The 22908-nt window shown below is 38.1% G+C and overlaps 1 protein-coding gene across 1 annotated transcript in view; it reads right to left on the bottom strand.

Moving 5' to 3' along the window:
• The window catches only part of METTL15 (methyltransferase like 15), a 141306-nt gene that overhangs the window by 63082 nt on the left and 55316 nt on the right, over positions 1-22908 (bottom strand). Inside the window, exon 4 of the mRNA XM_040980019.1 lies at positions 6498-6634. Within this exon, the coding sequence (XP_040835953.1) occupies positions 6498-6634 (137 nt within the window). The remainder of the gene's footprint in view (positions 1-6497; positions 6635-22908) is intronic.

Genomic DNA, 22908 nt, shown 5'->3' with positions numbered 1-22908 from the left:
CTCATTTTGATTTAATTAGTGTATGCTGCTAGAAAGGGTATGATTGTTTTCATCCTTCTAATAACTCAGAAGCCCAAACACAAAGAGTCCTAATAAAATTTTCTCACATGTAATAAATTACAGCTCTAAATATGTATTGTTTACTCAAGATAAAATAAAACTAAGTCTTTCTAGGTAGAAACATTCTTGTACTGAACAGGCTGCTATTCTTATCCTGCACCATATGGATATGTTCAAGTGACGTAGGCAATAAAAATGGATTATCTCAAGTTTGTGAGGAGGTAATTCATTTTATCATACTTATCTTAATATAAATACCACTTGCACTCCAAATATATATGTTGCCTTCCATGAATCAGAGCTGTAAAATTTTAAGCCAAATATTCTAAGAATAAATCTTTAACACAATTTGGGAATGGTGTTAATTTTATAGGTCTGTAGTCAAATATATATATTTGTCAGAAAACAAGCACCATCATTTTGTTAAAATAAACACAGACCCTGTCTCCTCCTGTACATTATAAGCATAATGAATAGAACAATAACAACTTAAATTTATTGGCAGTGAAGATGGCTCAGAAATTGTCTCCCAGAATTTTCAAAATTCATAATAAAAAGATGCTAAAGGGGCCAGAGCATGACTCAGCTGCTACAATTCTCTCCTTGTACACATCAGGTTCCTATATGGGCACCAGTTTGTCTCCTGCTGCTCCACTTCCCATCCAGTTCCTGGCTTGTGGCCTGGGAAAGCAGTGGAGAATGGCCCAAAGATTTGAGACTGAATTCACATGGGAACACACGGAAGAAAGTGCTGGCTCCTGGCTTTGGATAAACTCAACTTAGCTCCATCTGTTGCGGCCACTTGGAGAGTGAACCAGCAGACAGAAAATCTTTCTCTCTGTATTCTCTTTTCTCTGTAAATCTGACTGTTCAATAAAACCAATAAATTTCTTTAAATTATTTATTTATGTTGTGATATAGTTGTATAGGTGCAGGGATATTCCCCTGCCACCACCTGGCCCCAAAACTCAGGCTGAAAGAAAACAGGCAGATCACTAAAATCACTACAGAAAAAATAAAAGCAAATAAACCGATACAAAGAAACTTTATAAGAGCAAGAAAGCTTTAGTAAAACACAAAAATATAAAACATAAAACAAGGTAGTACAGAAAGAGTAAGTACATCCCTAATACATTACTCTTTTAGAGAAAACATATTTAGATTTGCTTACACAAAATCCATCTGGTATTTGCTGTTTATAAGAAGTACAAATAAACTATGTAGCATATTAAGATTCTGATAATGTTTAACTATACCATGGAAATATACTATAATCATCATATGTTCTAAGATAATTCATTGACACAGGGATTTGCTGATAACATATAAGCACAATCAAGTTTGCAAAATCTAGATATAAAAATAAACTGATATTTAAATATTTCCATTTGTAAATGCATAGGTATTTAAAGCAAATTAATTTGAAGAAAATATAGCTAGCCATGAACATGGAAGTGGTAGTATATATTATTTTCCTTTCCTATCCAGTACTTTTCTGCATTGTAAAACTTCATTCCAAAAAAAAAAGAGTGATGAGAAACATGATATTTTATAACAAATGCAGAGAAATACTGGGCTTCTGAATTGGAAAGCAGAATAACCATGCTGATTACATATAAATTACATATTAAATATCTGATTTTTTAAACTTTGCTGTTTTCCTAACATTTGACAGAACAAAACGTAAAAATATCCTGAGAGCTCAAGCAGGTAATAGTGCGCACAATGTAACACAATCGTGTCAACTCAAATGGCTGAAGGAAGCACACAGCTTTTAATGCTAATTATATGGGATTATGGATTTTGGGGTCAGTTTAATTTTTCTCTTAACTATAAATTTAGCCATGTATTCACAGACACTGTTGAAAACTTACAAATGACAACTTATTACATTTTGGTCCTCTGCTTAAAATTATGTCAAATAATACTATCATGTGTGATTTTTATGTCTGTGTACCGTTAAGTGTACTCTCCTTAAAGTTAGGGCTCAAAGTAGATGTTATTCCTCAATTTCATGAAAAATAAACCATGTTTTTTAAATAGTGCTTTCTAACATTAATTTCCACAACTCTAACAGGAAGGTAACTGGTGCAATTTAAGTGCACCTCCTCTTGTACTGTCCTCAGAGGTAAGGGGAAAAGGATTCAGTCACTAAAACGCAAGTGAGTTAGCTAACATTCAGTGTTTACAGAAAGAGCTAAAACCTAGCTTTCAAGTGAACTGCTTATTTTCCATGCCAATAGTAGTTATGACTTCTGCCTTCATTTGGGAAAGTAAATAAGATTCTTCAGATATGAATCCACAAATTTCCATAAATAAAAATGAATTGAAATTTTTGATAAATGAATTGAAATAAATCCTTGGAGAAAGGAGAGTCTACTCAATAAATGGTGCAGAAGTGTAGATAAGACCCATACCTTAGCCATTAAACAAAAATCAACCCTAAACGGATCAAGGATCTAAATCTACAAACTGATACCTTCAAATTACTAGGGGAAAATATTGAGGAAATTCTTAAATACACAGGAATAGGCAAACACTTCTTGGAAAATACCTCCGAAGAACAGGAATCAAAGCAAAAATAAACAAATGGGATTACAAATAAGAAGCTTCTGCATTGCAAAGGAAACCTTCAAAAAAAGGCAAATCAAAGGATGGGAGAAAATATTTGAAAATTATAAAACTTAAAGAGAAATAGTTTCAAGGATCTACAAAGAGTTCAAGGAACTCAAAAACGACAAAACAAACAACCCAATTAAGAAATGGGAAAAGGACACAACAGGCATTTTTCAATGATTGAAATAAAAACAGCCAACAGACACAAGACAGACTGTTCATGATCACCAGCTATCTGGGAAATGCAAGTGAAAGCCACAAGGAGCTTTCACAGCACCCCAGTTAGAATGGCTATCACACCGAAATCTGAAAACAATAAATGCTGGCAATAATTTGAGGGAAAAAGTATTCCATTCCACTGTAAGCAGGAGTATAACTAGTGTGTGTAATCATTACGGAAGACCTCTCTGTACTGCAGGTTCCTCAGATATCTACCCCTATGACCTAGCAATTCCACAAATGAAATCTGCATATTAAAGTTACCTGTACATACACCTTTGCAGCAGCTTAATTTACAATAGCTAAAATAACCAACTCAAATGCACATCAACTGATAACTAGAAAAAAATAAGATATACATACAACATAGATATTACTCAGTTACGCTCATTGAAAAAAAACAAAAACAAAAGAAAAACTAGTCCCCAAAGGACAAATATGTTTTCCATAACTTATGATAACAGATACATAGAGAAGGAAAAGATGTGATCTATACGAGTGAGCTTCACATTCTGGAACTTGGTTACCGTTTATAGAGTTGACTATGCTCCTGAGGAACAGTAGGGGATTTTTCCTAATTATTTTCTGTGTCTATATATTTACCTAATGATATGTTAAGCCTGTGATTATGAATGAAACTGAATGAAAACCAATGTGAGGCTGATGCAGTGGCACAGTACGCTAATCCTCTGCGCTGTGGTACCAGCACTAATATGGGTGCTAGTTTGTGTCCTGGCTGCTCCACTAGTTCAGGTTCCAGCTGCTCCACTGCTGATCCACTACCTGTAATGGCCTAGAGAAGCAGCAGACAATGGCCCTAGGCTCCTGTCAGTCATGTGGAGACCTAGAAGAAATTTGTAGCTTTGGCATAGTCCAAGGACTGGGTTTTGTGGCCATCTGTAGAGCAAAGAGGCAAGATGGAAGTTCTTCTCTCTCTCTCTGCAAATCTTTCAAAATAAATAAATGTTAATAAAAATCCTGAATTTATATTTTACGGTAAAAACAAAATAGCAGGAAGAAATTCCTCAAATAGTGTTCACACTGTAATTGCAGTGTTCTCTCTGTTGTGTGTTTAATGGTAACTTATAGTATTTAGCTGTAAGAAGACAACCATCCACCTGATACGTCCTCTAGTCTTCTTCTATCTGCTAATTTATTCCACAAATCAGCGCAACAGCCAGAGACTGACCAGACTAGGCAGAAGTAAGGGGCATGGGGCAGGCATGTCACCCAGATCTGGCACATGAGTAACAGGGGCCCAAGCACTATGGCCATCTCTCACTGCTTTCCCAGGCACACCAGGAGCGAGGTGGATAGGAATTGCAGCACTGGGAACTGAAACTGCACCAACAAAGGTACATAATCTGCTATGTGAAGGAATTAGCACCTGACCTTATGTTTTGTAACTACTGCTTTTTCCTTCCCTGAATTCCCTCTCTCTACATTAGCTCTACCAAATCTGGGATCAAAAGTATCCTGAATTCATAAAATGAAGTGAAAAAACCTTCCATGCTTACTAACATGAAGAATAGCATAAACAGCATTGTTCTCTCATATTTTGTTATCAAAGTATTTTCAAACTTGGTCAGGGTGCATTTTCGATGTACTTTAATTACCTTTCCAATGTTTTTATGGTAATAATCTTTCCCAATTTTATGAGTCAATTTTAACAATTTACATTTTAATGGCATATCATTAATTTCACCTATGTTTCATAATTTGCACCAGAGTTGTAGATGAATTATGATAAATTTATCTTGTGTCTAGGAACATGATTGCTCTGTCATTCCTACTTATATATTTTTGTCCTAATAATCAGGTTCAAAAGGAATATTGCTAATTTCTTTTTTTTTTTTTTTTAACTTAGTGGCTTTTTTTTTTTCCAGAGAGGAAGATCTTCCGTCCAATGATTCACTCTCCAAGTGAGTGCAACGGCCAATGCTATGCCGATCCGAAGTCAGGATCCAGGGACTTCTTCCGGGTCTCCCACATGGGTGCAAGTTCCCAAAGCTTTGGGCTGTCCTCGACTGCTTTCCCAGGGCACAAGCAAGGCGCTGGATGGGAAGTGGAGCTGCCGGGATTAGAACCAGCATCCATATGGGATCCCGGTGCATTCAAGGCGAGGACTTTAGCCGCTAGGCCACACCACCGGGCCCAAATATTGCTAATTTCAAAGAATCATCTCAGAATTCATTTTTATTATTTCTACTTCCTTTTTCTTTTGGTTTGCAGTTTGCTTGATTCTAGCTTTTACCTTTATTAACTCTATCTTGGAATTATTTTGATTTATTTTGTTGCTTTTCAAATACAATTTGTGATCCTTAACAAAGGAATCATTTGTCAAGTCAATAAATATAAATCCAAAGATATTAACCAAAGTAGCAGAGTTTAGTCAAATGAGATGATTAAACTAGGGGTCAAGAATCATATTCCAGGTTTATTCTTATTATAATATGTCAGCCTTTTAGCACAGCATTTTGTCTACCTAACTGAAAGATTTTATACCTGAAAAAATGAAAAGAAAATACAGCACCAGAGGTTCCTGATTGATTTTTAAAAAGTTACATGTGCTAAAATAGGTAAACTTTAAACCCTCTTTGAGAAAGGGAGTTTTTGAAGGAGTAAGACACACTGGAAGAAATGAAATAGGAACCTTTGCAGTAAGATACACTAGTCAGTAAGAACACAGAGGTTTCCATGACAGTGAAATATAATGAAGGTCTAGCTAGACTTTACAGATTATAATCAGATATATCATTTTTCAAAAACATGAATATTCTAATAAAAGAGGGTATAAGTTGCTGGAGAAGAAAGAGAACAATGAAAATAAAAAAGTATTGCCTTTTCCTTAAAACACATCACTATATTATCTTTAGAAGAAAATAACCTGTGATCAAATAATAGGGCTCAGGGGCCTCATAAATCTAAGGCAGTGCAAGTTAATCTTTAATCTTCAAAAACATAAAATAGACTTTCTTTCTTTTTTTTTTTTATTGTTGCTTACATTGTATTATGTAGTACAGTTTTATAGGCGCTGGGGATTCCCCCCTCCCCTCCCATAGACTTTATTTCTTAATTCAAAATAATTTGTTAAAGGTAGATACTTTCAATAGTCATTAATTAAAATATTTTATTTCCTTAGAAATACTATATGGTTAGCTAAGTAATTCTGTGAGAGCAATAAAATAATGTGCAAATGTCAGTTTAGAGAAAACAGATACAGTATACTTACATATATGGTCTCATCAATTCTACAGAACTCTCATGAGTGTATTAAATTTGGCGAAGCAAGCGCTTTAAGAACTTATAACATTATTTTTACTACAGAATATTAAAATAGAATTCATAATGCATTTTAATATATGTTCAATGTTGCAATCAGAAGTCATTTTTACATTTTTCTTATGAATTAAGAAAGGACGCATGCGGAGACAATATTAATTTAAGTTGCACTACATTATTATTCATATTAATTCTGTCCAGGAGGAAAAAAGAGGAAGCTTTTCATGGAATAAACATAACATTATACAAGGTATAACAGATTCCAAATTGAGAATCTCTTTAAACCATAGCACCAATGACAATACAAGAGTGTTACTTACGGATAAAAGCCTGAAAGCTGCTCAGCTATAGCGTAAGCTGCTGGGTCTCGGTCTAAGGTGTATAGGGTAATATCTGACTCTTTCTGTAATATGGCTCTTGAGTGTCCTCCTGAACCAAATGTCATATCTAGAAAAATCTGGTCAACATAGAAAGAGAAATCACTATTTAGAACGAAGAAACTTGTCAACTATTTTGACTTTCTAAAATCAAATCCTTGATTTTCAGAGCTAACAACACACACAAATAACAGTTTTGCCTAGAGTTCAATTTTTTTTTAAAGATAAATTTGTTCGAAAGGCAGTTACAAAAGACAAAGGCATTCCATCTTGTGGCTTTCTCCCCAAATGACCACGTAAGTAGGGCTAGGCCCCACAGAAACGGGAGCTTCACTCTGGTTTTCCATGCGGGTGGCCAGCACAAAGAAACCATTTGAGTTATTTTCTGCTGATTTTCCCAGGTGCATCAGTAAGGAACTCGACTGAAAGTGGAACAGTACTCCAACTTGGCACCTGTACGAAATGCCAACATTATAGACAGAAGCTTGGCACACTACACCACAACACGGCTCCCAATTAAATTTTTTAAATATGAGATCTGGTTCAATTATGAATGATATCTAAAAGAACTGGTCATAGTATCAGGAAAGTAATTCCTGGCACAAGCTAGGTATTCAAATGAATGTTAAAGACACTGAAGAAGTTAGAGGAATGGAAGTAAGGAGAGAGAGACAGAAAATGAATCTATCAAATAAAATGTTACAGAACAATCACTATATATCCTAAGAAACTAACAGATTAAAAAACATGAGTTAGAAAAGGACTTGAAGCATTACAAAGCATTTCAGAACAACATGTCCCAGGTCATTCATACTATTGACATTAAGCACTTGGGAAACACTTTTAAAGTCACAATATTCCAGTATCTTTAGAATTCCACAATATTTTTTTAAAAAAGAAAAAGATACCATCATTATCATGTACCTAACTGTCAAGGCAATTCAGGCTAGCATGTAAACAAAGATGTTTTGAAAGCAAATGACAAAGAGAAACATTACCCCCATTTGAAGTGTACATACTACACTACATATAGAGAAATGTAATATGGTGATCCATAAATACGTGTTTTTAAATAAAAAAAAACAGAAATACTAATGTTTTTTATTATTTACATATTGAAAAACTTTATCACACTTAACTCAAAAATTATGCAAAATTAAAATAACAATATTTTCCAATACTTGTGCAGAGCATACAACATGAGGTACATGAAGGTGTGTTTTCAAAGTCAGATCATTCTAGATACACAAAACAATAAACTGAATTTGTTTCTACTTCTTGGTTCTTTTATTTGGCTTTAATAAGAATAGCCAGATCACAGTTGAGCAAGAAATCATTCCTGGATTATGAGAAATACATAATAGAGTGGGCAGGATAATGGTGTAACAGACAATGTAAATAAAGTACAAGGATTTCTACATTTTTGATAACATTTATTTAACAGGGAGTGTCAGAGTGTGTGGGAGCAAGAGCTCTTGAGTACCAGGTAGTTGCAATGGCTGAGGCTGGGCCTGGTCACTAAGAGGTGCCCGGGACTCCATTTGGATACAGGGGCCTACAGAGATAGGCCATCATCTGGCCCTTTTCCAGGTGCATTAGCAAGGATGTGAACAAAACAGCAGCCAGCACTTGAAGCAGCACTCAACGCTGGCAGTGCAGGAGTCGGCTTAACCTGCACACAATATCAGTCATCCAGTGTTTCTCTTTAACATAACTATGTAACTGGAAATTCACTTTGTACTTCTATCATTGCCATCACAAAAGGCAACAATAACTTTATGTTTTTAGGGATACATAATTAAATCTCAGGACACAATAATTTCTTCCTCAGTCTACATCAATATTGTATACTTAAATAAACAGGTAAATTTTCTACTGTTATTTACCTCACTTTCAAAATTTCAAGAATTCAGTATATTTAAAAAGTATCCCAGCAAAAAAGCTTATTTTCTTGTAATGGGGCCAACATTTGTTATAACCTAGATTTAAACTACGACATATCAAATAAAACAGCTTGCATATGATTATCTAACCGTGAGCCAAGAAAGCTTCAATCAATATTTAAAAAGAAAAACCCTTGTCATTAAAATATTTTGAAAAATGTGAGATGATTATACTTTACATGATTATGTTTAATATATCATGATCATGCCCTTATAGATACACTGGCAATCAAGGACATTTACAAAGTCGAGCAGGTAACAATCAATTATCACAAGTAGAACACAGAAAGCAAGAAAGTGTCAGAAAAACGGGATTGGACACTGCAAGTGAATGCCACCCCACATTCTGGAGTTAGTAGAAAATTGGTGCCATCAACTCCATTTGTAAAATTCTAATATATGTTGCTCATCAAATACAAAACTGGTTTTGCAGACCTTTTAAGTCATCCAGCCTTACAACTGAAAATGGAGATAATTAGACTTTCCTGTCAGGATCACTAACATCAAAGAGGATTGTATTTTTTAAAGATTTTCATTTACTTTTATTGCAAAGTCATATATATATATATATATATATATATAGAGAGAGAGAGAGAGAGAGAGAGAGAGAGAGAAAGGAGAGACAGAGAGAAATAGCTTCCATCAGCTGATTCACTCTCCAAGTGCCTACAACAATCGGTGCTGTACCGATCTGAAGCAAGGAGCCAGGAACCTCCTCCAGGTCCCAAAGCATTGGGCCATCCTCGACTGTGGATCCCAGGCTACAAGCAGGGAGGTGGATGGGAAGCAGGGCTGCCAGGATTAGAACTGGTATTCATACAGAATTCTGGTGCGTTCAAGGCAAGGACTTTAGCCACTAGGCCACGGCACCGGGCCCAGGACTGCATTTTTTAATTTGTATGAACTGACAATATGATTTCTTTAAGACACAAGGACAAACAAATCTGAATGTTTTAAAGTAATACCTCTACTGTTCTCACCTGTACATATACTTCAAATGCACATCTTATATTCCAAATACATAAAACTTTTTTTGAACTAGTAGCCCTTACATTTAAAATCAAACATATTTAATGTGAAGGATTAACTCTGGTCATTTCACTGAGTTGCCAAACCATTTTAATTCTGAGTTTCTAGTTTGTTTGAAAAGAAGTGGGAGTAAAATGTGTCTGTTTATTTCAGATTTATGAAGTTACCTTATTTCCTCCTTAAAAATATAAAAAAGGATGTTTAAATATTTTACATATATAGAAACTAAGATTAGACTGGGAATAGGAAAATGTGGAATGAAACACAGGTATATCTAGCTCTAAAATTTGTATTCTTCATTGCCCTAACCTGTCTCTGATTTGTCAGTGAAGTCTGAGTCTACACACTCTTACATGGTTGAGCAAGCATTAATATTTTCCCAGTAGGTCTAACAAGAGCTTTGTGACAGCATGTAGAAAGGAGACATGAGCTCCATTTTTACAAAAGAGAAAACTTAGGTACACATAGAAAATGTGACTTAAGACTGTAAGCAATAGTAAGGGGGCAGGAGAGGCAAACCCTAACCTAGTATCTTCAACTATAAATTATCTACTTTCTCTGAGAAAGAGAGAAAGTCCAAAAGCAATTTAAAAAGGTAAGGGGCCAGCCCTGTGGTAGAGTGCGCTTGGACACCATTTGCACCACAAGCATCCTAGTGTTGGAGCCTTAGTTCCAGTCCTGGTTACCTCACTTTAGATCCAGTTTTCTGCTAAGGCAGCTGGGATAGCAGCAAAAAATGGACCAAATCCTTGGGTCTCTGCCTACATTTAGAAGATCCAGATGATGATGCTAAGATTTCTGGTTTCAAGCTGTTGCAGTATTTTGGGGGTGGTGGGAGGAATAAACCAATGGATAGATTCTCCTTCTCTGCCCTTCAAATAAGTAAAATCTTAAAAAAAAAAAAAAAAAAAGAAAAAGAAAAAGATGGGATTGCCACAGTGAGCTTACAGGATCTTCTTCTAACTGCAATTGCCAGCATCCTATCCGGGAACTGGTTCTAGTGTTGGCTGTTCCACTTCTGATTCAGTTTCCTGATTGTGGACTGAGACAGAAGCAGAGAATGCCTAAAGTCCTTGGGCCTCTGCACCCATGTGGGAAACCTGGAAGAAGCTCTTGGCTCCTAACTTTGGATTGCCTCAGGTCCAGCATGTTGGCCATTTGGGGAAGAGAACCAGCATATGAAAGATACCTCTCTCACTCTGTTACTGCTCTCTGCTAAGTTTGCCTTTCAAATAAAAATAAATAAGTGAATGGCATAAGAAAGATCCATGACAAGGACGGCTTTGCAAATACTATACAAGAAAATTCTAATGTTTTTCTAGATTAGTCTTCATCACTAGAACTTACTAAGTCTGTGAAAATCAGGTCATTCTTTTTCCATATGCATAACTTTCTTTATCTGCCATTAAGCGTGTCAGGATAACTTTTGAGCCATGTGTTTTTCTGTCTCTCTTTCCAATTTCTTTCTACTCTTCCAGGAGGACTATCTAAGCATCTGCAGTCTTAGAATATATGCTTTCTATAGATTCTTCTTCTAATTTAAAAAAATTTTGTATTGGTAAGTCAGATATACAGACAGGAAGTTCTTCCATCCAATGATTCACTCCCCAAGCACCTACAATAGCCGGAGCTGAGCCTATCCAAAGTCAGGAGCTCGGAGATTGTTCCAGGTCTCCCATGTGGGTGCAGGGTCCTAAGGCACCCATGAACACAAAGGTGTGAAGAGTATTGTTCCATTGCAGGCAGGGCCACAAGGAACTTCTGGTTGTTTGGCGGGGCCCGCGGCGGATTTCTCTACAACCACCTGAACGCAGCTCCACCTTCTTTTGCATGGACACTGGACCACCCTGCAGAAGAATTCTAATCCATCCAGGCATTGTTTGCTACTGTGAGGTTGGCCTTTTACTCAATGTGAGCTTGGAGGTTAATGTCAATAACAACATCTTGCAAAAGGGCCTTCTATTATTCCTACTGTCTTGGCTGTCCCCATTGACCTTATGCTAATCAAAGAACCTGTATTTAGGCTTTCATTCTTTCCTCATTCTTTAGGTTCCCCTTTTCTTTGTGATACAAGATTGAGTTGTAGGATAAGAATTGTAGCAGGAACTTTTATCCTTAGAAACACCCACTTGACCATGACGTAAAAAGTCTGAGCCAGAGTCTGATTTTGTATAAATAAAGTGGACAGCTTTCGTGCATTGTCCATTATGATCATGAAATCCTAGTGGTTTTTCTTTCCTCTTTGTGCCTCATCCACGCACCCTTCGCGAGTTCTGAACTCAGCTGGAGCTGGACTCCGGCATGTACAAAAACTGGTCCAGTCTGTCCCATATCCCATTCAGCTCTCATACATGTCAGTGGGCATTGAAGCCTAGTTCAACCCAACTGGTCGCACTATCCAGCCCACACACGTGGCGGCAGGTACCACTCTGTCTGGCCATAACTGCCCCATTCCTGTTTCTCATGTTCACCAGTTGGAATGGCATCCCAAAAGGGAAGTGCTCACCATTTCCCTACTGGGCCAACTCCCACTCCCAGATCTTACACTCTTCAGGTGGTTCTGCAGTTTAGTTTCATAGAATTTGCCCTCCATGCCAGCATCTGCCAGCTGATGCTGTGATAAAGCTCAATCAACCAACACCCACTCTGGCTTATACATGAAACAATACTAACAGTCAACCTAGGCTGGCTTTCCTCTGATACAGCTGACATGAGGACAGCAAGTGTTATAGCCCTGCCCGGCCTGGTCTGCCCCCTTCCTAACTCACTTTCTCCAGTGGGAATGGTAGTCCAGCAGGGAAGCTGTCCACAACTGCCTAACTGGTCGCCCCCGCCACCAGTCTCATCTGTGCTGGTTGGGTGCTGGGCCTCATCTGGCATAGCCTGATGACTTTGGCATTTGCCAGTGGGTGCTGTAGCCTGGCCAGGCTCAGACCTCCCCCAATTCCAGCTCAGGTTGGTGCAGGCTACAGCCTATCATATCCCATCCTGTCTCAAGTCCTGGCCCTCATGTGAACTGGATTGGGCTGCAACCCAATCTTGCCCAACCCACAATCCATTTTGGTGCTCGGATTCACTAGCTGGTAATATCTGCTAGCCTGGTTCACCCCCAACCTGCACCAAATGAATGCTGATGGGTACCATTACCTAAGCTGGTCTGGGCAACTCCCTATCATGGTTCTTGCACTCACCTGCAGTGACTGTGTCTCTATAGAAGAGTTGCCCAAGCTCCTCCATCAGAACCTCTCCCATCGCCAATGGGTGTGAGATCCATGGGCCAGCCCTACTTTGTCCACCTCCTGTCCTACACGGAACAATGGCCTTCCCTGACTGGCTTTCACCCATTCCAGATTTTACTGTTGGGTGTTTCAGCACAGCCAAGCCTGGTCCACATCTAGTCAGTCACACATGGCTCAGTAAGGGCAGAATCCTGGCCTAGCCCATCCTACACCTACTCTGTTTCCCCCAGACCGAGCCCACACTTATGCCAAGGGATACTGAAGTCATGGTCAGACTAGACAGCAGCCCTTAATCTGGCCTTCGCACTCACGAGTGGGAACCACAGTGCAGCCAGGGCATCCCATTTGCTCCCCAACCAGGCCTGTTCCCAATCACAGATCTTGTGTGCCAGTGGTAGCTCTGACCCAGCATTGCATACTCCCTCACCTGTCTTGGCCTCTGTCTTTGGATGCTATACCCGGCCTGACCTTGCCTGCCACCAGTCCCAACTCTTGCTGGCAGGTGATGGAATCTGGCCTTGCTCAGTCTGCTCGCAACCCTGGTTCATGCAAACCAGTAGCTGTGACAGCCTAGCCCAGCATGACCTGCATTCCAGCCTGGTTTCTGCACTTACCAATGAGCTAAGATTTGCTTGGTCCTGTGTGGCCCTCCCCCTTCCAAAACCAACCCACACATTAGCCAACAGTTGGAGCTACCTTGCCCAGTTTTCTGGACCTCCAGGCCTGGATCACATGTTCACCAGCAGGGGCTATGACCTACTAGGGAAGTTTTCCACATTCCTCCACTGGGCCACTCCCAGACCCAGATCCCATGCTAGCATGTGATAGGCCCTAACCCAGCATAGCCTGCCCCTCCAACTTGGCCTAGGCTAAAATGGTGAATGTTGCAGCCCAGCCTGCCCCTCACCCTGTTTTGGGGTGCACAAGCAGGTACTCCAGCATGGAACTGCAGAGACTATTCTCAGTCCCTGTACCCTGTGAGTGTTGTCAGGTTCAATGGTGATAGCTAACTCAGCCCATCACCACCCCAACTCTTGAGCTAACCAGCAGGACTTGTATTTCCACAGGGTTTGGCCCACATATCCCCCACAGAATCTACCCCCAAACCTGGTTGTCTCATGAGCTGGATAGTGTCATGGCCCTGCCTAAGGTGACCCATCCTCTGTTGTGACATTCAAATTGGTACTGGGATCTAGCCCTGCTAGAGAGGCCCCAAGCCCTAGATTTTGAGTGGACTGGCATGTAGTGTAAAACAATGCTACATGCTAACAAGCCCTACTCAGGAGTCCCATGTGGGCTAGTGTATCAGTCTGACCCATACAGATCTATGTCTCTCCCTTCCAATGCACCAGGTCTCGGGCCCTTTGCTTCCTGTAAGTAAAGTAGCCCTGTCATTGGGAGTCCCTCCAGACTCATTTCTCACCTACATGAACAGTGCCCTTATCCATGTATGTCCCTAGGCAGTAATTCCTTACTCTCAAGACCCCAGAGCTCGCTGCTGGGCAGGCAGCAGGCAAAGCCCATAAGCCCGGGATTCTCCATGTTTGGTGGTGACTGGGGCTAGGGCCCTAAGCATTGTGACTGCCTTGGCTCAATCCCCCCAGCAGCTGCCATGCTGCCAGAAGGTCTGTACACCCAAGGCCCAAGGCCGAACTCACCTGGGCCTGTCCATCAAAACAGCCACAGTGGACGAAGCCAGAGACCTGAACTGCTGAAATACCTTCACAGTAATTACACTGTGAATGGAAAAAATTCGGGCCCAGGCATGACCTGGATTCACTCACCATTTGGCAGTAGGGGCTGAGGGTAGGGTCTCAAGCATTGAGTCTGCCCTGGCTCAGGTCCCCCCAGCAGCCAACACGGTGCCCATCCATACAAGCCCCAAGGTCCAGAAATAATTTAATTTCTTCATTACACATAACACTTTCTCTTCCTGTACGTTCATATGATTCATATCTGATGAGCTTTAACATTGCTCAGGCTCCTCTCTAATGATGGAGAATGATAGTTACCAAGACATTTGTTCAAATATATAAAGTGTAGATAACCAAATAAATATTCTGTTTTTAATTCAATAACTATAATTATTGAAATTTTTACATTGGAACACTGATAAAATTGGACATGAAAACATTTTTAGCCATGAACAATTAGGAGGGCACATCTTCCCATTTGACTTTCCTAATGTTGATTAGTCATTTCCAATCTGTGCAAGCCTTTTAATAGTAAGTTCTCATCTGAATTTGGAAACAATATGGCTTGATTTCATTTTATAATGTTTCTTAGAATCTTTTTTAGAAATGGCTAATTTTGAATTTGTATGATTAAAGTTCCTTCAAAAGAATTGGTTATATTTCACCTATTCGCATTAAAAAGATTTTAAAGTATTAAAGTGGACTGAACATAAATCAGTATTTTGGCTTTCTGGATTTTTTTAGGAGAAATTGTAAATATATGGCATTAATTAATAATCTGAATATTTATTGAGTGTCCAGTATACATATGCCTATGATAGTACAGCTCATGGGAGATAATGTAAAGATATATAATATGGAGACTGTAGTCCATTAAGGAAGTTACAGACAAGCACATATAACATATACAACAATAACTGTAACATTAACAAAAAATGACAGTATGTGACATTCTACATTGAATAAAAAGTATTTAAATTTATTCTAATGAATAGGAAGATGGACTAAATTAAGCAGTTTCAATACCACTAAGACTTCAAGCTGTACGAACCAAGAATCTGCTCTAGCTTTTCACTTTTTCATATTCTCTAAATCCAATGAGTTTTTAAATCCCGATGACTTTCATCATATATGCACTGAATCTCATCTCTACTTTTAATTTGGACATCCATATCCCCATGCCCTACTGTACAAAAGGCTCACAACTGAAATCCACGCCTCTAATTTCACTTCTAATTTCACTTGCCACACTGTTAATGAGAAATTCTTAAATAAAATTTTAGCATGTGACACTCCCTTTAAAGTTGTTTAAAAGCCTTCCTAAGCTACAACATAATCTAAATCTCTATGCACAACAGAGCTTTCTCCATAATCTCATCCCTGTGTCATTTGCCAGTATCATCTAGTACCCTCAGACACAATTTTTACAACATATTTTCTTGCTGTGAAGCACATATTATCAAACTTCATATACTGACATAGGCATTTACTTCATTTTTCTTTCAAAATCTTATTCTCAAGCAATTATGAAAGCCCTGATGCATCAAGAAGATTGTCCCAAAAGACTGAAATACAATGCACTCAAAACACAATTCCTACTCTTAGTTATCAATTTAGAAGTCTTCATATTTTTAACATATTGTTCTTGTTTGTCGAACCATGACTCTTTCAGATACACAGTGCCAAACACATTATATGGCATGAGTAAATATTCAAATGCATATAAAGTTAAATCCTAGTAAAAGCAAAGACACAGGAAAGAAGGAGTCATCTATAGGAAGAGCAAACTTGACCCACATACAGGATTAAGGGAAGCAAATAATGAATAGCAAGAAAATTAAGAGAATCAGGTCCAACTCCTTGCTAATGGTCTGGGAAAACAGTGGAAGATGGTTCAAATCACCGGGCTCCTGCAACCCACATGGCAGACACAGAGAAAGCTTCCAGCCATTACTTCTGATTGGCTCAGCTCCAGGCATTATAGCCATTTGCAACCTGAACCAGTGGATATAAGATTCTCAACCTGCCTGCCTGCCTGCCTGAGCCTGCCACCATTCTTCACTCTGTAACTCTACCTCTCAAATAAAAACTAAAAAGCAGGGAGAATTTAGCCTTTATGAAGTGTACCAGATAGAGTTTTGCTTGTTCAGACATATTCTCTTTAGTCAAAATAGTTGCTTTGTGAGATAAACAAGGAAATAATAAACCAAGAAGTTAAACTGGCAGTTATAAAAGGTCAAGAAAACTAAACTGAATAATTTTAGCTAGATAAGAAACAATGTTGCTTAAGAATTGCTTAAGAAAAATAACAAAAAGTTAACTGCCAATATTATTAGATGGATGGTAGAGTCTAAGAAGATAGAGATTACCCACAGGTTTCTGCCAAAAATGAGAAAACAAGGCTAGCTGGCAGAAGGTGCCGAGAGTGACAACAACCCAATATGTTACATGACTGAATGCTTATTACTCACTAAAACATTATTAGAGGGTCTGTCGCAGTAATCTAGTGGCTAAATCCTTGCATTACATGCACCAGGATCCTGTATGGGCACCAGCTCATATCCCAGTTGATCCACTTCCCATCCAATTCCTAGCCCGTGGCCTGGGGAAAGCAGTCGAGAATGGCTCAAACCCTTGGGATCCTGCAAGTAAATGGGAGACCCAGAGGAGGCTACTGGCTCCTGGCTTCGGATTAGCTCACCTCCAGCCCTTGGGGCTACGTTTAGAGTGAACTAGCATATGGAAGATCTGTCTCTCTGTTTCTCTTTGTAAATCTAACTTTCCAATAATAATAAAGCTTAAAAATACTTAATTTGAGAGGCAATAAGACAAAGAGAAACTCCCCCCACGCCTTGTTTTCTGTTCACTCTTTGAATTTCTTTAGCAGCCAGGCTGGGCGTCACTAGGTCAGGAACTAGGCCTGGATTATGCATCCTCACCTAGTCACCCAGTTAGTAGGAAGCTGGAATTAGGAAAAGAGCTGAAACTCAAATGCAGGCACTCCAATAAGGAATGTGGGCACAGTAGGCTTTGTCTTAACTACTAGGCCAAACATGCATGCCCTCTGCGCATATTTTACTTTAAGCACACAAATAAACATTCATTTTAAAGTCAGATATATACATGGCATGGTGTGGTGCCCTGGCAGCTAAAGTCCTGGCCTTGCATGCGCTGGGATCCCATATGGGTGCTGATTCTAATCCTGGCGGTCCTGCTTCCCATCCAGCTCCCTGCTTGTGGCCTGGAAAAGCAGTCGAGGAAGGACTGACTTCCCAACAAAAATAAATAAATCTTAAAAAAAATAAAGTTATATACATACACACATTTTTAGTTCATTGAATTATTGCCAAAGTTGAACTCTGATGTCATTTGTTATCATCATTATTTAACAGAAAAGGGAGGTTAAGAAAATATGAGATAATTATCTGAGGCAAACATAATAAATGGCAGTCACAGATTTGAAAAAGAATATTTGATGCATTCTGGAGCTATATTACTATTTCCTTGGCTTTTTTTTTTCATAGAGGCAGAAGACACTAGACACCTTGCATGAAAGAAGCAAAATGGTAAAACAATCATAAAGCTATGCTATCTGGGTAAGCTGGAATAGTGTAACAGATATTATCTTACAGTTATTACGTGCTACCATGCACTATTTCACACACTTGTAATTCTAACAGTGTGTAATACTCTAGCTACTATAAATTCATGCATTCATCCTTCCTGCAACATCTTAATGTTAGAAAAGCCAAGGTTCAGAAGTGAAAAAGTGAAAAAGATGCACATATCTTGATGGTGAGAAAAACATTTAATAACACCAAATGAAAGTAAAATAATTCTTTGTAGCATATTTAGAGCTCTGAACAGGTATGTACTGCTAACAAGAGAGGTCTTTTTTTTTTTTTAAAGATTTATTCATTTTTATTGGAAAAGCGGATTTACAGACAGAAGGAGAGTTCACTCACTAGTTCACTAGTTCACTCACTAGTTCACTAGTTCACTCACTAGTTCACTAGTTCACTCACTACAGTGGTTGTGATGGTCAGAGGGGAGCTAATCCAAAGCCAGTAGCCAGGAGCCTCCTCTGGGTCTCCCATTTACTTGCAGGATCCCAACGGTTTTGGCCCATCCCCTACTGCTTTCCCAGGCCACAGGCAGGGAGCTGGATGGGAAGTGGGGCAGCCAAAACATGTAATGCTGCCAAATGTGATACCAGCACACGCAAGGCAAGGATTTAGCCACAGAGCCATCATGACAGGCCCAACAAAAGATATTAAAGAACAATTTTTAAAAAGTTGAAATGTACGATTGTAATATTGCTATGTACAATAGCATTAATCCATAGTGAAATTAACAAACTTGACTTCCAATAACTTTGAAAACATTCAAATTCTAATCATTTACAGTTTAAAGTTCATTATAATGCACATTATGAATCTTGTTTCAAACTGAAAAAATGTTAAAATTTGTGCCTATAAAATATTAATTACTATGATAATACGGAGATCTTATGATAAAGTCTGTGGGAATAACGTGCCTTTAAACAGTCAACTCAATACTTGTATCTCAACTGCAACAGAGTAGGGCTCCTTTGGCAATACTAGTGAGGCAAATATTAAGAGAGAAATAAGCTGTGCTGACAAAGTTATGTGGATATTGTGATTTTAAAAAAAAATCACCAAAAGAGTTGACTGCTTTATAATGTCATGGAAATATCTGTAATATCTAAGGCAAGCTGTTGTTCCACCACTGCGTGCTCAATCATTCATGCCTTATCACTGGTTCTCTCAGGCTTTGCTGAGATTTTCTAATATACTGACAGGCAGACATTTGTCATACTGATGCATTTTGTGGGCCTGAAATAAATTAGAACATATAACTGTGAACACAGAAGGCAAACCTTAAAGTCAGCTGAGATTTTGAACAAACACTAATCCTACCTATCCTTTGATTTATTATGGTCTTGTCATGTCCTGTCAAGTATCTGTCAGTTACGTGCTTACTGCGTTTTATTTTTAACCACTACATAGGCTAATGTAAAGCAGAAAAAAATCTCCAAAGAATAGAAAACAGAAGAATCAATACATTACAATAAATTTGTTTCTTATTTTATCAAGAATGTTGGTGTTACCATGATGACTCATTCCACCTTAACTTTGCAAACGTTTCATTTTGTAGCTTAAATTTTAACCTATCTGCAGGAAAAAAAAAACCCTTTCATAGTAAAATTATCTTTTTTAAAGAATGTGCTTCACCATATGTTAACTAATTACAGTATTCATTATTTTTTGTGATGAGTTGCTTTTGTTCTTATCTGCAACACAGGATAAATTCCAATGCTATTCTGAAATGCGTACAAGGGAACTGCACCTTATTTGGTTGCACACACAATGGTTGAGTTAAACCATAGAGCTAAAAATAGTATGACACAGTGGTCCAATATACTTAACAGAGATCTCTGAATAGAAATAGGACAATTGGCATCGTAACAAATAGTTTGTCTACATAATCAAAAAATTCATATAACATTGTCTAGACAAACTCTCATGAACATATACAACTAAGACAGCTAGTTAGTATTTTAAGACAACTAAGACAGCTAGTTAGTATTTTAAGAGATATTAAGTACAACGTTACACTATTTGGAAAAATAGCATAATACTGAGCTCTTTAGCCAGTATGTTAAGAACATGCTCTTTGTAATATTTTTTAAAAACCTATATATGGCTTTATTCCTTACTTTTCTTTCTTCCTCTTGAAATTTTTCTATGTATTTGAAAAGTAGAGAAACAGAGAGGGAGCGACATCCATGAGCTCCTCACACAACAGCTACTGTGACCAGGACTGCAAAAGGCCAAGTCTTGGGGCAGGAGTTCCATCTGGCTCCTTTGCAAAGCTTATAGAGGTCCAGGTTCTGAGGTCACCCTTTGCCACCTTCCCAGCCCCAGCAGTGAGATGGTTCAAAGCAGAGCTCCAATTTGGAATGCCAGCATCACAAGTGACGGCTTAAGTGAAAGAGAGATAGAGATTGAGAGTTCCACTGCTACACTACCATATGCCTACAATGGCTGGGATTGGGCCATGCCAAAGCCAGGACCTTCTTTTAAGTCTTACACAGGGAGCAGGGCCTCAAGCACTTAGACCATGTTTGGCTGCTTTCCCAGGCCATTAGCAGTGTCCACACTGGATATCAGTAACACAGGTGGTGGCTTAACTTGCTATACCACAGCACCAATAATGCAAAACTTCTTCTCAAAAATTACTTTGAATTCTAATGTCCACTCTACAAGACAGCAGATGATGGCTCAAACACTCGCGTCCCTGTTACACACATGGAAAACTCGGAGTTCCTGTCCCTGGCTTCAGCCTGGCTGAACTCCAGCTGCAGCAAGCATTTGGAAAGTGAAAAAGCAGGTAACTATCTTGCTCTTGCTCTGCCTTTCAAACAAATAAGGACTTCCAATTTTGTGAAAAAAACAAACAAAAACCAAAAAACCAAAAAACAAAAAACGTTGACACAAGTAATTCTGTTCATGGCAATTTCAATAAGGTTCTCATACCAAATTCCTATCATGGAAGATCTCTCTTCACCGTCTCTCCTTCATAATTCTGCCTCTCAAATAAAAATAAGTAAGTAAATAAATCCTTAAAAAAAGCAGAACCAGGGTTCAAACCAAGATATGGGATATAGACATCATGTTCAGTATGCCAACAACCTCAGTATACGTCTACTTTTTCTGTATCTTTTCGATATTTAGGAATTTTTAAATAAACACAAATGCTATTGCTTTGAAATTGACCATAGCACTGCTTACCAATATTCATCTATAAATACTGTTACCCTAACCAATAGGGCATATGTATTTGTAGCCTAAGAACAACTGGCCACATAACTAAATGTGCAGCCATTACATGACCTGGTCGGCCATGAAGTTCACATGACAGAACTATCCAATGACACACTTCTTAGAACATGTCAAGATTATGAAGCAACACATGCCTGAAATTAGTCTAAAGATTTTGTATTTTCAAAGTTATGCTGTAAAGCTATGATTTTTAATTATATTACAGAATAAAAAGAACATACTAACATACTGAGACCCTAACACTCTAAAAACGCAACGGAAATGATAAACTCTCTAAAAAGCATAAATTATCAAAGAAGGAGTAATACATAACTCAAGATTTCTCAGACCTGGCTACTGCAATATTTTAGGCCAGATATAAACTTTTGGAAGCATCCTGGGCCTGAACTTTTAGGTATCCGTGCTAGCTTTTTCCCAATTAAAAGAATCAAAACAGTCTTTAAAATATTGTCAAACATTCTTAATTGGGATTGAAGAAAAAAGCCCATTTGCTAAGAACCACTGAGATAACCCAAAAAAATTTTTCTATAATTTATACAAATTGAATTTGAAGAAAAAAAATCTATCAAGGAATATGCCAGAATAAGATGACTTTATGGGTGTAATCTACCTAATGTTTCATACAGAATAGAACCATTTCTACAAAAACTCTTCCAAGAAATACTACAAAAATCAAAAACTTGATAGCAAAATAGAGCTCAAAGTTAAGTTTAGGGGTCAGCTTTGCAGTACAATGGAACAGCACATCAATTCAAGTGCCACGCTGCTCTACTCCCAACTCAATTCCTACCAATGTGTCTGGGAAGACAGCAGCAGAAAGCCTGAGCACTTAGGTCCTTACACACAAGTAGGAAACCAGGATGGAGTTCTTGGCACTTGTCTGCAGCTTAGCCTATGGTGGCTATTGCTACCACATGGGAAGCGAACCAATGATTGGAAAATCTGTCTCTCTCATTTTATCATTCTTTCACATAAATAAATCTTTCCAAAAGTTATACTTGTTTCTATAAAAACCTTTTTAAATTCATAGGTCTTTTTCATAATAAATACTCTCCATAAAATTATGAAATACCCACTTAATGTAGGAGTTAATATAGCTCACTTCATTCTAGGAAATTATAAACAGCCTGACCACAAGCCCAAGACGTTAAAAGGAAACTAAATACACTCATTCATTTATAAAAAAGTTACATTTGTTATCACCATTCAAGGTTTATCCAAGGAATGCAAGAGAAACCAATATTCATACATCAGCAAATTATAATTTGGGGATTTCTTCTCAATAAATGTGATTTCAAAACAGGTATTACGACTTTTTCAGAAAAGACACCACAAAACAGACAAGGCATGATCAATGAATGAGTATCATATCCTGAAAAAGACATATAAATAAACACAAAAAGTTCCCTTGTTAGTGTTTGAATCAAAACACTCCAAATAACTAGGTGACCTACTTAATAAATATGGAAGGCTTTATGCATATAAATATTATGCATACAGAATAAAGGTTGATAATAGGCTAAAACAAAACAGTAATTAATATTTAAGTGCTTACTCTTCCTTGAGGGAGAGAATTAGGAAAA

The sequence above is a fragment of the Ochotona curzoniae genome, unplaced genomic scaffold (assembly GCF_017591425.1).
Source record: "Ochotona curzoniae isolate NIBS_2020 unplaced genomic scaffold, NIBS_Ocur_1.0 contig_3432, whole genome shotgun sequence".
Taxonomy (NCBI): Eukaryota; Metazoa; Chordata; class Mammalia; order Lagomorpha; family Ochotonidae; genus Ochotona; species Ochotona curzoniae.
This window is presented reverse-complemented; position numbering and strand designations above follow the sequence as displayed.